Raw genomic sequence first — 15,573 nt, forward strand, 5'->3', positions numbered from 1 at the left:
TTATGCCCATATCGATTCAAATTATAGTTTCAAGTCATTGTTATTTAATATTATGCGTATAATCATTTATAATAGTTGTAATAATTGTAATAATTGCTGAACTTACTTTTCCTGACGCCACTGACTGTGAAATGTGTGTAGTTGCTGCGACACTGAGACCGTATTGTAACTGAGATAATTGGCAATGCTATCAAAGAGAGTTTTGAGAATATACTGGAACCATACAAACTATAAAGTATGTTCAACTCTGCTGTTTGATCATGTTCATTGTTCATGATAACCATTATCAATCTTTATACCTTCATTACGCTCCACTGTATTACATGTAAATGTAGGTACATTGAACAACAACAGGACGGAGCAATATAGCTAATGAAGCGGCGTTTAACATTTCAGACAAAAGCTCGTTTTAGATAAATTAGCAAATTGAAGATTGTCGATATTTTGAACGCTCAGTTTAAATCAAATTGTCACTATTGAGGTTAAGAGCTGCAGTAAGGAAATAAAGGAAATCTTACAAGATTATCACATAATAATGATGAATAATTTAATGAATAAACTCGATTACACTTTTAAACTTGAATTATGAATATTATATGTATCTAAAAGACATTACAGTAATAAAATTTAGTTGATAAAGAGCTAGTATCGACAAAAAGGCTTCCTTACCAGATAAGAGATGGAGACAACAGTAAAACCAATAGCATTGACTTTAAAAACATCGGGATCTCTACTTCCAACTATCAGTAAAAATACTTCGTACATTCCTGTGGAGAGATAAGGAATATTACATTCCTGTGGAGAGATAAGGAATATTACATTCCTGTGGAGAGATAAGGAATATTACATTCCTGTTAATCCTGGACCAGGCAAAAGTCCTGCTCACATTGGGACGTCCGCTCGGTTTCTTGATGTAATCCGACTTATATGGTCCTAAATAACAATAATTACTCGGGTACACTTTTTCACCAGTGGGGCATTTCTCGGAATCACGCCCTTTTTGACCGCGCCCATTTCGCGACCCCCACTATAGATTATCTCAGCTTCTGATTGAGATACAGACCTTAGACATATACCAAAATGTGCCTAAGATGCATGTTTATATTAGTGCTATGAAGATACTTAAGGCCTAAGAGACTTAGTTTTTGAGAAATCGCCAAAAATCCGATTTTACTATATAACAGTCTTGCAGTAACAATTATTACACTTATTTCAAGATATCTCAGCTTCTGATTGGAGCTAAGCGCTCATCTTGGGCATTAAAATGGTCAGAATCATCATATTGAGTGGGGTAGAGCATGGTTTTAAAGTCTTAAGACTTCAGATTGTTGAGTTATTAGGTCAGATCCCATTTTTATGCTCTCGCGAGTAGCGATTGATGCACTTATTTCAAGATATCTCAGCTTCTGATTGGAGCTAAGCGTTCATCTTGGGCATTGGAATGGTCAAAATCATCAAATTGAGTGGGGTAGAGCATAGTTTTAAAGTCTTGAGACTTCAGGTTGTTGAGTTATTAGGTCAGATCCCATTTTTATGCTCTCGCGAGTAGCGATTGATGCACTTATTTCAAGATATCTCAGCTTCTGATTGGAGCTAAGCGTACATCTTGGGCATTGGAATGGTCAGAATCATCACATTGAGTGGAGTAGAGCATAGTTTTAAAGTCTTTAGACTTCAGGTTGTTGAGTTATTAGGTCAGATCCCATTTTTACGCTCTCGCGAGTAGCGATTGATGCACTTATTTCAAGATATCTCAGCTTCTGATTGGAGCTAAGCGTTCATCTTGGGCATTGAAATGATCAGAATCATCACATTGAGTGGGGTAGAGCATGGTTTTAAAGTCTTGAGACTTTAGGTTGTTGAGTTATTAGGTCAGATCCCATTTTTACACTCTCGCGAGTAGCGATTGATGCACTTATTTCAAAATATCTCAGCTTCTGATTGGAGCTAAGCGTTCATCTTGGGCATTGAAATGGTCAGAATCATCACATTGAGTGGGGTAGAGTGTTGTTTTAAAGTCTTCAGACTTCAGGTTGTTGAATTATTAGGTTAAAACATATTTTTACACTCTCGCGAGTAGCGATTGACACACTTATTACAAGATATCTCAGCTTCTGATTGAAGCTAAGCGCTTATCATGGGCATTAAAATGGTCAGAATGATCAAATTAAGTGGGGTAATGCATGTTCCTAGGGCTAGAGGTTTTAGTAAAATTTTATTGATATTTCTTGGCAATCGCTACTCGCGAGAGCGTAAAAATGGGATCTGACCTAATAACTCAACAACATGAAGTTCCAAGATGCTCTACCCCACTCAATGTGATGATTCTGACCATTCCAATGCCCAAGATGAACGCTTAGCTCCAATCAGAAGCTGAGATATCTTGAAATAAGTGCATCAATCGCTACTCGCGAGAGCGTAAAAATGGGATCTGACCTAATAGCTCAACAACCTGAAGTCTCAAGACTTTAAAACTATGCTCTACCCCACTCAATGTGATGATTCTGACCATTTCAATGCCCAAGATGAACGCTTAGCTCCTATCAGAAGCTGAGATATCTTGAAATAAGTGCATCAATAAGTGCATCAATCGCTACTCGCGAGAGCGTAAAAATGGGATCTGACCTAATAGCTCAACAACCTGAAGTCTCAAGACTTTAAAACTATGCTCTACCCCACTCAATGTGATGATTCTGACCATTTCAATGCCCAAGATGAACGCTTAGCTCCTATCAGAAGCTGAGATATCTTGAAATAAGTGCATCAATCGCTACTCGCGAGAGCGTAAAAATGGGATCTGACCTAATAACTCAACAATCTGAAGTCTCAAGACTTTAAAACTATGCTCTACCCCACTCAATGTGATGATTCTGACCATTTCAATGCCCAAGATGAACGCTTAGCTCCAATCAGAAGCTGAGATATCTTGAAATAAGTGCATCAATCGCTACTCGCGAGAGCGTAAAAATGGGATCTGACCTAATAACTCAACAACCTGAAGTCTCAAGACTTTAAAACTATGCTCTACCCCACTCAATGTGATGATTCTGACCATTCCAATGCCCAAGATGAACGCTTAGCTCCTATCAGAAGCTGAGATATCTTGAAATAAGTGCATCAATCGCTACTCGCGAGAGCGTAAAAATGGGATCTGACCTAATAACTCAACAACCTGAAGTCTAAAGACTTTAAAACTATGCTCTACTCCACTCAATGTGATGATTCTGACCATTTCAATGCCCAAGATGAACGCTTAGCTCCAATCAGAAGCTGAGATATCTTGAAACAAGTGCATCAATCGCTACTCGCGAGAGCATAAAAATGGGATCTGACCTAATAACTCAACAACCTGAAGTCTCAAGAATTTAAAACCATGCTCTACCCCACTTAATATGATGATTCTGACCATTTTAATGCCCAAGATGAGCGCATAGCTCCAATCAGAAGCTGAGATATCTTGAAATAAGTGTAATAATTGTTACTTGTGAGGCTGTTATATAGTAAAATCGGATTTTTGGCGATTTCTCAAAAACTAAGTCTCTTAGGCCTTAAGTATCTTCATAGCACTATTATAAACATGCATCTTAGGCACATTTTGGTTCATGCCTGAGGTCTGTATCTCAATCAGAAGCCGAGATAATTTATAGTGGGGGTCGCGATATGGGTGCGGTCAAAAAGGGCGTGATTCCGAGAAATGCCCCACTGGTGAAAAAGTGTACCCGAGTAATTAGTGTTATTTAGGACCATATAAGTCGGATTACATCGAGAAACCGAGCGGACGTCCCAATGTGAGCAGAACTTTTGCCTGGTCCAGGATTATGTGGAGAGATAAGGAATATTACATTCCTGTGGAGTGATAAGGAATATTACATTCCTGTGGAGAGATAAGGAATATTACATTCCTGTGGAGAGATAATGAATATTACATTCCTGTGGAGAGATAAGGAATATTACATTCCTGTGGAGAGATAAGGAATATTACATTCCTGTGGAGAGATAAGGAATATTACATTCCTGTGGAGAGATAAGGAATATTACATTCCTGTGGAGAGATAAGGAATATTACATTCCTGCGGAGAGATAAGGAATATTACATTCCTTTGGAGAGATAAGGAATATTACATTCCTGGAGAGAGATAAGGAATATTACATTTCTAGAGAGAGATAAGGAATATTACATTCCTGGAGAGAGATAAGGAATATTACATTCCTGTGGAGAGATAAGGAATATTACATTCCTGTGGAGAGATAAGGAATATTACATTCCTGTGGAGAGATAAGTAGTTTGCTGAATTATCATTCACATTGAACCTATAAAAAACAGCCACTCAAACAATAGTCTTAGTAAGCATGTATGAAGTTAGCACGTGTGTTAGCGTGTGTGTTAGCGCGTGTGTTAGCGTGTGTGTTAGCGTGTGTGTTAGCGTGTGTGTTAGCGTGTGTGTTAGCACGTGTGTTAGCGTGTGTGTTAGCGTGTGTGTTAGCGCGTGTGTTAGCGCATGTGTTAGCGCGTGTGTTAGCGCGTGTGTTAGCGCGTGTGTTAGCGCGTGTGTTAGCGTGTGTGTTAGCGTGTGTGTTAGCGCGTGTGTTAGCGTGTGTGTTAGCACGTGTGTTAGCGCGTGTGTTAGCGCGTGTGTTAGCGCGTGTGTTAGCGCGTGTGTTAGCGCGTGTGTTAGCGCGTGTGTTAGCGCGTGTGTTAGCGTGTGTGTTAGCGCGTGTGTTAGCGTGTGTGTTAGCGTGTGTGTTAGCGTGTGTGTTAGTACGTGTTAGCGCGTGTGTTAGCGTGTGTGTTAGCACGTACCCCACTCGAGCATGATAAGACCACAGCTAGGCAGCCCTGTTATCAGCGTGTTACTCCATTGTCCGAGAGATAGAATTGTAAACCCTCCCCAGGTGTGTGAGTGAGGCTGAAAGAAGGATATTTTAATCTAAATTTTAGTGCGTAACTAATAACTATACACTTTGACTTTCAAGAAAGACGTGACAAGTCTAAAAAATGCTTAACAATGTCTAACTTTAAACAAATATTACTGTCAGGATACGTTATAGATTTGGCAACTTGCCAACACACCTGACAGCTATCATAAACTTAAGTACTTTAGACTATATCACTAGATAGTCTTTAGTTTTAACATTTTATCACTACGGCACAGTGATGTAACGTTAACAGTCTGTAGACAACCTTACAAATAAGTTTTCGAAATTCTCTTCGAAACCTTAACCCCCCCCCCCCCCCCCGGCCCCCACACATTTCTATATTAATGTGACTATGACTAAACTGAACAGTTGAACAACACGATACTGCGTGCATGACACTCATATTCTAAACATAACACATGCTATTATATATTAAATATATGTGTACACTACTCACACAACACACACACACACACACACACACACACACACACACACACACACACACACACACACACACACAGACGCACACACACACACACACACACACACACACACACACACACACACACACACACACACACACACACACACACACACACACACACACTCTACACACACACACACACACACACACACACACACACACACACACACACACACACACAGACGCACACACACACACACACACACACACACACACACACACACACACACACACACACACACACACTCTACACACACACACACACACACACACACACACACACACACACACACACACACACACACACACACACACACACACACACACACACACACACACACACACACACACACACACACACACACACACACACACACACACACACACACTCTACACACACTACACACACCGGAAATGTAACACAGAGTTTAGTGGGTAATTGTGGGTAATTGTTTTATAATATACACAACTATAAGCAAGACGTGTATTGTTGAAATGTAGTTCATGTCTAATGTAGGTAATATTTAGATATTTAATGTCATGTTCATTATACAATTTTCTGTTCTTATTACATGAGATAACAGTCTATAATTATCTAAACTATATTTTGACTTTTTTAAATCTCCCTGGTAACCGCTAAAAACAGTGAACTTAACCAAAAAGCGAACCTTTACTGATAAGTGAAAGTATTGAAATAAATAGTAACCTTTTTGAAGTGAAAGTAGGCGAGTAGAAGTAGCGGCTGTAGTAACTCTGATATTGTGTAACACCAGTGTAGCGTCTGTAGTTGTAGTAGTATTAATAATCGTGGTTAAGTAACCCCGGCCCCCCCCCCCCCCCCCCCTAAGTAACCCCCCCCCCCCCCCCCCCTTAAGTAATCACACTTTGTAGAAGGGACAGTGTAATGAGCAAGTTGGTAATGTTTAATGTTTAGTGTTGCACTGGGGGTGTATTAGAAACATGAGAAGTGATTTAGCTCAGCTCAATTAGATAATATTAGGGGTGTTCCTTAAACACATTAAATAAATACGGCAACAGTGAATACTGAATAGACATTGTTCCTTGGCCCAAGTATAGCATTCTATAGAACAACAAAGTTTTAAAAATGTGATGAATTATTTGTTTAAACTAATGAATGATTAAAAAGGAATGTATGATTATAAATGTAACGAATTAAGGAATTAAAGGCAACCCGATCTTACCTCAACATTAGCATTAAACGAGAACGTAACTAGAGTTAAAGTAGCAAGAGCGCCGCCCAAGGTCACTATTACACTGAAAATATTACAGCGAGTTTTAAAAACTCGGTAAATTTATAATGTTAATATTATTAATTAATTAACTAGTTAAATCTGTCCTTTGTATTCCCTTTTATTCCCTTCTATTCCTTTGTATTCCCTTTTATTCCTTTTTATTCCCTTCTATTCCTTTGTATTCCCTTTTATTCCCTTCTATTCCTTTTTATTCCTTGATTGTTTATTCTGTTCGTTTTCATCTTATCTTAAGAAATTTGGCAGTTCTTTATGATTTATTCTAGAAGAAATTCAACACTCAAACGTTGTAACCACGTGATAACGTTGTAACCACGTGATAACGTTATAACCATATGATCAGTGATCACGTGTCATTACATGACGTCGCTTCACTTTCGTAGTATCGAGCATGATATTGCAACATTCACTCTGCATGACGATTAACAAGATTCATAACCCCTTACCCCCCAGTTCCATGGCCGGATATTATGCCGAATTATTAGACGGAGATCGTCTAAATATTTCTCCGGATATTTCTCCGGTTGGCAGTTCCACTACCGGAGACCATCTACGGTAATTTTGTTGATTCTGTATGAATTAATCTCCGTTAAATTCCCGGAGAGCTTCATCTCCGTATAATACAGTAGACGGAGCCGGAGAATCATCTCCGGAGATGATCTACGGGAAATGGACCTCCGTCTAATAATTTGGCATAATATCCGGCCATGGAACTGGGGTGTAATAATATAATATTATAATATTTACCTGTAAACCACAGCTCTTTGTTTGTTTAATATAAACAAGTACTTTGCCATGCACAGCGACACTGCGTTTATAGGTACTATTGCCAACGACTGAAATGTGTTCATTACAAAGGTATCAATTACAAAGGTATCAATTACAAAGGTATCAATTACAAAGGTATCAATACGGGGCGGTAAATACCAGTCTGTAGTAATTTAAACTAACACTATTATAGAGACATGGAATTAACTCGACATCAAGAGTGAAGTTAGAATGTATTGAGGTGTCAGTTTGTATTTACATAACTTATATAAGTTATATAAGTTATATAAGTTATATAAGTTATATAAGTTATATAACTTATATAACTTATATAACTTATATAACTTATATAACTATATATTTTTGATATAACGTAACCAACACTACCACACGTATATACTATTATTATTCTCACTGTCAAATAGTTAAAGAAGTGCTGTGTTATATTATACACTTGTTGTATACTGTGTGCCCTCTCAATAAATAGCAAATGTATTATTTTTGAAGACTACGTGAGACGTGATCATACCATTTAAGCTGTGCACTCTACTCCATCAAATGTGAGGGGAACTTTACTAATATTCACTACTTCTAGTACATTCACTCATGTAAATGCTAGGTAACGGCTAGGTGACACAATAAGAAAACGGTGGATTTTATATCGTTGTCGGGGAAACTAATCCCGTTTCAATGATTAGTTTAGATTTCTATCCTCTTACATACCTTTAAAGAAAAACAATGACCTGTAGCTGGGAGATAATAATAACTAACATGTTATTAGTTACACATAGCTAATGTTATTAGTTACACATAGCTAATGTTATTAGTTACACATAGCTAATGTTATTAGTTACACATAGCTAATGTTATTAGTTACACATAGCTAATGTTATTAGTTACACATAGCTAATGTTATTAGTTACACATAGCTAATGTTATTAGTTACACATAGCTAATGTTATTAGTTACACATAGCTAATGTTATTAGTTACACATAGCTAATGTTATTAGTTACACATAGCTAATGTTATTAGTTACACATAGCTAATGTTATTAGTTACACATAGCTAATGTTATTAGTTACACATAGCTAATGTTATTTATCAAGTTATCAATGTGGATCCTAAGTTTCCAGTCCTGTCCTGCTAAAAGTGGATCTAACTGGTAACTTCTAAATTTATTCCAGGTGTGTACTGTGTACTGTGTACTGTGTACTGTGTACTGTGTACTGTGTACTGTGTACTGTGTACTGTGTACTGTGTACTGTGTACTGTGTACTGTGTACTGTGTACTGTGTACTGTGTACTGTGTACTGTGTACTGTGTACTGTGTACTGTGTAAATATGGACTATGTAACAATGGGATGTGATTCCCAGGTCGCTGACCTATTTCTATACTGGTACGAGCATGATTACATTACATTTCAAGTTAAAACAAGAACCCTGTAGTTCACACATTGAAACATGATAGTCGATATATTGATGATTTAACTACCCCTAATATCAGTCATAAGACTGTCGATATAATTTGTAAGGATATTTACCCTGTAGAGTTGAAGATTGTAGTTACAAACTCTAGCAATTTATCTACGACTTTTCTTGATTTAGACATTAATATTCTGAACATCGTTTCTACACTAAATTATATAAAAACGACGTGATTTCAGTTTTAAGTCGTTACTTTTCCTAACCTTAACTCCAACGTACCTGTGAAACCTTTGTATGGAGTATTTGTAGGTGAACTGTATCTAGGATATGCAAATCCTCCTCAGTAGTTACTGAATTTATTCATGATGTTAAATTATTAATTGATAAACTGATTACCCAGAATTTTGAACAGAAAATCTTACATAGATATCTTAAATTATTTATTAATTGTCAGCCAGCGTGTATCCTCGGACACTGGCATAATTTCACAGTTAATGACTTCATGTAATTATAGTGTGTGTGAGGCCTCCTTTTAATTCCTTATGCATGTTACCTTTTACGTAAGCTATAATTTCTTTGGTTGTATCGGAACAGTTTTATTTACGTTGACCACTCTTTCACAGTTTATTACTAAGCTTTCAAGCAGTAAACTATTTTGTTTTCTATATTCTATCAGACTTTTACTTAAGCCTAGTTATACATTACTTTATCATATTTATTGATCTAAGGTGTAGTATTGCCAGATCCTAGTTCAATTTGTAACGGAGTTTTATATTAACAGGAAACGATGCAACAGACTCGATATATTTTAATGTTGCCATGGGGTGGCAAGTCCCCATACATCGTAGTCCGGTAGTTTCATTGCGTCTTAATATACTCCTTCATAATATTAAACATTGCGTCTTAATATATCCACATCTTCTATTGTGAAATATCAGAAATAATGCATTATGTGTTGTTCATCATACATATTCTTTTTGTTAAAGCCCATATCTACATTACAGTGCAGCATAATGATTAAGCACACATATTATCCAGATGATCTATTAGATTATACCTTTCTGTGTACTAGTAGTAGTAACTTAGACAAAGTAGTAACTTAGACAAAGTAGTAACTTAGACAAAGTAGTAACTTAGACAAAGTAGTAACTTAGACAAAGTAGTAACTTAGACAAAGTAGTAACTTAGACAAAGTAGTAACTTAGACAAAGTAGTAACTTAGACAAAGTAGTAACTTAGACAAAGTAGTAACTTAGACAAAGTAGTGACTTAGACAAAGTAGTAACTTAGACAAAGTAGTAACTTAGACAAAGTAGTAACTAAGACAAAGTAGTGACTTAGACAAAGTAGTAACTTAGACAAAGTAGTAACTTAGACAAAGTAGTAACTTAGACAAAGTAGTGACTTAGACAAAGTAGTAACTTAGACAAAGTAGTAACTTAGACAAAGTAGTAACTTAAACAAAGTAGTAACTTAGACAAAGTAATAACTTAGACAAAGTAGTAACTTAAACAAAGTAGTAACTTAGACAAAGTAGTAACTTAGACAAAGCTCTAAGCAATAGATGATGTACAAAATACGAACTTCTTAAAAACATGAACAAACTTAAATTATCTATGACTGTTAACAACGCAACGTGAAACTAAAAATAACTACTGCTCAGGTTTGTTGGCAGATTCCCTACCATATGCAGGACAGAAGTTGTTGACTCCAATACTTCTGGCTTCTGATGGATGTAAAGTAACATGGGTTTAAGAAGGAGTAGGATGGAGATGAGTGGGAAGGATACGACTATACAAACCATGAGAGTACGTTGTACTATCAGCCCCACCTGGAGAGGGAATATTATCAGAAACAATAGGACTGCTTTAGTTTCACATGCATTCTATCAGGAGAAGATCAGCAACCATATTTCAAGCTTCTAGAGACGTAGATTAAATTGTTACTATAACATAATGGATTTAAGAATTTCATGATAATTAATAATTAATATATATAATATAATATTATTACTTTTTCTCTGAAGTAACCTGACCTCTCGGTGTGTTGAAGGATCTGCTAAGGCTCTCATACCAAGATAATCTATAGCAGATGTCACCCCCAGCATGGGAAGATGCCCCATAAGGTTTATTAAAGATATTCCAAGGTATGTTCCATCTAAAGCATTCACACTTATGTGACCTGAGATAACACCAACAAAGAAACCTCTTGTCTGTGAACAAATATTATGTTAGTAATGCAAATATTTAAATACTAAATGATTTCAGCTTACACAATTTCTGGAAATAACTTTCAAGTAAAATTCATAATTTTCAGACCATATGGTAATCGATCAGAATTTATGCATTATTCTTATTTTGTAACGAGTTAAAATGATGTTAATCACCTGCTGGCCGAAGAGAATGACAGCAAATACAAGTCCAAAACGTAAAATGGACATACAGCTCAAAACAAATTCTTTGAACTTTTCGTTTATAGCCATTTTGATCTCCTTGGAATAGAAATTAAAAATAAAATCGAATTTACACAACATTAAACACAATGAGATCTCCTCAGAAGAAAATGACGACAACCTGATACAAATCTAAACTATTATAGGCTACAATATACACATAATATAACAATAACCGTATATAAAAATTCTATAAAAAATTCAATAAAAAATCTTAGAAAATTTCATAAAAACCCTTTGTCTAAATCTGATATCTTAACTATACTACAGCTTTTTATCCCTCTTTCTCCTACAATGATAATTTTAGTAACAAATAACATTGGAGATCCAAGAGCCTTTTTGGAAGGTTGGAAGGAGCTTGAGCATGAAATACTCTTATCTAAAAATGCCCTTTCCAATGGGTTCCATACACTCCTAGCACTAACATATAACATAGTTCCATCTGCTTTGTTGGCCCCTGCAGGGAGTTCTCTACCGTCTACAGGAATAAGGAGAGGTTCAGTGGTAACGTCTTTACAGCCAGCAGTTTCTGAGAGCTCTGCTAACACATCTCTCAGTGAATTGTGGCGAAGAGATACCCATTGTGGCGAAGAGATACCCACCCCTTTTGCATATTAATGAGTGTTTTATTGAGTTGTCACTTCCACATACACATTTTCTTGGAGCATCTTTTATTCCAAAGGGCTAGGGCGTCATTGAATTCTTGCTCGTTGAGACAGAATCGAAAAGATTTGAGCGGGAGTGATGAAAGCCAGGAACTTGCCCCTTTCTATGATGTTTGTAGATTTAGGAAAACAAATTTTTTTAGGAAAACAAATTTAAATTTTGGTATTTATCAATAACAATCAAAACATATCATATCATAAAAATAAGGCCGCGCGTTGGTTGACTGCCTCAGTGAAGGTGCCCTGCGCATTAACAGAACCTTATGCGGCGATCACATGATCATGAGGACCTGTGAGCGCCAAATTTAATTTAAAGTTTCTAGAAATCATACATCACTACGAGTTACTCATGCTTTTTTAATTTTTATAGGATTTTTTTATTTCATTCATTCATACTTATTCGGTTTAAAGCTGTATATTTAGAACTCGCTATTGTTCAAACTATGAAAGCAGAACGTAGATAATGGACAATATACCTACCAGGACGCACGCACTACCAGGACGCACGCCGAGTTGGACTCGTCGACAGTCCTGATATATATGGAACAAATATATATATGGAACAAATATTTTACGAGTATCACCCGTTAATATGACGTAAGATCTAATTGCAATTTTTGGGTTTCATTCAGGAAAACTCTATCCTTCAAAAACTCTATCATTGAAAAACTCCTTGAAAAACTCTATCCTATATTTTCCATGTGTAAAATAATGAATGGAGTATTTGAACCAGACTTCCTATTGTAGAATAGAAGTGGAGGCCGATATATGTGAAAACTGGCCACAGGCCTAAATATTACATATCAATCAATTACAATTCATTAATGTTACCAATATTAAAAACTATCCAAAATATCTTAGAAAGTATTCTCTAACCAAAGGGCTCAATATTTAAATCTAAATATTCAATATTGTCTGGTTTATATCGCAACTTGGGCCCTCTGTCCTCCCTTATTGAAATAACTGTTGTCTTTAATACCTCAAAGCGCAAGCGCTTTCTAAGATATGTAACTGAGTCCGAATAACGCTGACCCGTTGGAGATTCCATCTTTTGTGCCAGCTTTTTAATCAAGCGTTGCGCTTCGACTCCCATGCCTCCTGTTGTGGAGAAAACTAAAGGTGTAAAGGTAGCTTTTTCCACTTCTAGGACCCTTGCATTATATGCTCTTTTCTTCTCAGTCTCGTGAGCCAAATACATCATAGGAATTGGTTTAGCTGCGTTGGTTGGAGCAGGAGCGTGAAACACTCTTACATCAAAAAATGCTCTTTCTAACGCATTCCAAACTGATCTTGCTGATATAACTAGTCGGGCTTGATCTCCAGTTACTGTACCTCGCGTGGTAACTGCATGCCGCTGACTGGAAGAAGAGGGGCTCTGTCTGAACGTCTTTGCATTTGACTGTCCGCATGATATTAGCTATTGTATCTCGAAGTGAGTTATGCCTCAAGGTCACATAACCCCCAAGTTTACACGTGAGGGCATGGTTTGCGGAGTAGGAATCACCACAAGTACAAAGTTTTGGACAATCTTTCAGCTTCAACACGAAAAACGATATTATATATAAATGTGTATTCTAGTTAAATATATTTAAATATATTGGTAGCAGTGGATAATTTTCTTTACCTGTGTATTGTGCTCTGCCAATTACATCATTCTAGATAGTAAATTAAACTTCAAAAGCCATGTAGATTATATTATTAGGAAGGTCATGAAGAGAATTGGTGCCATGTATAGAAGTAAAGCACTGCTACCCATTAAATATAGGAAAATGTTTGCCAATGCACTCATGTTGCCACAATTCGATTATTTAGACACGATCTATTGTAGAGCTGGCAAGACAAAACTTGCTGAACTTGACACTCTGTACAAAAAGGTAGCCAAAATAGCTCTCAACGTTCCAAAAACAGAGAGCAGCCTTAATGTTTATAGAGACATGAAATGGTTACCACTCCATCTTAGACGACAACTCCATCTGTCAAATTATATGTTTAGAATCATCCATGACAATTGTCCTACAAACTTTATGAACAAATTTAGTTACATATCAGGAGGTAGTAGGAGCGGCGAAAGCTGCAACCTTTATGTCAATAGATCAACATCACATAAAAACTTTCAATACTTGGGGGCAAAATGTTGGAATAATGTTCCAACAGATCTACGAAATCTGCCCGATGTTAAAAGCTTTAGTGATTCGTATAAGAAACAGCTACTATCATCTATAACAACAGACCCTAATTATACCGTCGACAATTCATATGACAAATTTTACACTGCAATCATAGTTGCCGATAACTAAGTAACTTCTAATTCTTTTAAATCTGAGGCATATATAATTGATGTATCGAAAAGATATTCCCTTTTTTACCACCTTACCATTCTGATTGATTTTGCACATGACTGACATGTTTTAACTGGAGAAGGGGTTCCCACAGTGGTAGTTTTATAAACCACTTTTAATTTATTGACCTATTATACTTAGTGGTAGTTTTATAGACCACATTTAATTTATTAACTTATCATACTTAGTATTTTTTTTTGGTGACTGTATCACCCAGTTTTAACATTTGATAATTGTACAGTTTATTGACGACACATTGACTGAATGTTATTTTATATTCTAATTTATATTCTAGATATTTTATTTATTTTACAACAGACGACAACTTCCTGTTTTTTCTTCTATATTAGTTACTCATATCTCTTGTACAGACTTTTTTACAAGGACATTGACAAATGATACTCACATTAGGCATTCATTATTGCATCTAAATTATTTCACTTGCATTAGGCTTAGAAATTTATTCTCTGGTCAACAGATTTCAAATGTTTAATTAATTTGTAGTATGACAGTAAGGTATATAAGAAGTTATTTAATTTTGCTTGGGCTATTATATTGACTAGGTATTGAGGTTTAATGATGATATGGAATTTGAATTCTATATAAATTTACACTATGTGGTTGGGGCATTTTGCATAGTAAATATGGTTACTACTCATATATATCATATTATTTGATTGGTATTCGATTTCTGATTATTTCTCTAGGAATATGATTATTATATCTCAATTTGGCTTTAGGTAGGGTGCCCCGCTAAAAGAACTGGATTCTTCCAGGAAGCATCCCGTGCACAGAGCTTGGTCTACATATATATTAAATTATTAACCATTCATTCTGTATGTGCACGAAAATTTATTTCAATATCTCAATTTGGCTTTAGGTAGGGTGCCCCGCTAAAAGAACTGGATTCTTCCAGGAAGCATCCCGTGCACAGAGCTTGGTCTCCATATATATTAAATTATTAACCATTCATTCTGTATGTGCACGAAAATTTATTTCAATCAAAACATCACTTGATTTAATTGAATGTATCAATCGAGCGCTGTAATATGGGCGCAATTAGATTTTGACCGCGGTCTGTGTGCATGCTTATACGTTTTTGTTTTGTGAGTAAGCTATGGGATTGTGAAAGTAAGCTATACCAATGTGTTTTTTACAATTAAAATATTTTAAATCAAAAACAAAATTTTATTTTATCATTTATACCCACAATCGATTCATATTTAGTTCAAATATTTAAAGTCAAA

At 36.1% G+C, this 15,573-nt stretch overlaps 2 protein-coding genes across 3 annotated transcripts in view; one reads left to right on the plus strand and one right to left on the minus strand.

The window, feature by feature from the left end:
* Window positions 1-15,573, plus strand: part of LOC134814179 (ras-like GTP-binding protein RHO) — an 81,852-nt gene that overhangs the window by 13,615 nt on the left and 52,664 nt on the right. The gene's annotated exons all lie outside the window — the stretch shown is intronic.
* Window positions 1-15,573, minus strand: part of LOC134814178 (multidrug and toxin extrusion protein 1-like) — a 55,851-nt gene that overhangs the window by 9,151 nt on the left and 31,127 nt on the right. Inside the window, exons 1-9 of one of the 2 annotated variants that reach the window (XM_063822227.1) lie at window positions 11,257-11,357; window positions 10,906-11,082; window positions 10,555-10,701; window positions 7,423-7,511; window positions 6,607-6,679; window positions 6,111-6,185; window positions 4,802-4,907; window positions 670-767; window positions 107-169 (exon numbers count right to left, since the gene is read on the minus strand). The exons of the other annotated variant lie outside the window; for it this stretch is intronic. Of the exons in view, the coding sequence (XP_063678297.1) occupies window positions 107-169; window positions 670-767; window positions 4,802-4,907; window positions 6,111-6,185; window positions 6,607-6,679; window positions 7,423-7,511; window positions 10,555-10,701; window positions 10,906-11,082; window positions 11,257-11,352 (924 nt within the window). The 5' untranslated portion in view covers window positions 11,353-11,357. Of the gene's footprint in view, window positions 1-106; window positions 170-669; window positions 768-4,801; window positions 4,908-6,110; window positions 6,186-6,606; window positions 6,680-7,422; window positions 7,512-10,554; window positions 10,702-10,905; window positions 11,083-11,256; window positions 11,358-15,573 lie in introns of those variants that run through there. 2 annotated transcript variants of the gene reach the window in all.

This window comes from Bolinopsis microptera, chromosome 4 (assembly GCF_026151205.1).
Source record: "Bolinopsis microptera isolate Bmic1 chromosome 4, MBARI_Bmic_1.0, whole genome shotgun sequence".
Classification (NCBI taxonomy): Eukaryota; Metazoa; Ctenophora; class Tentaculata; order Lobata; family Bolinopsidae; genus Bolinopsis; species Bolinopsis microptera.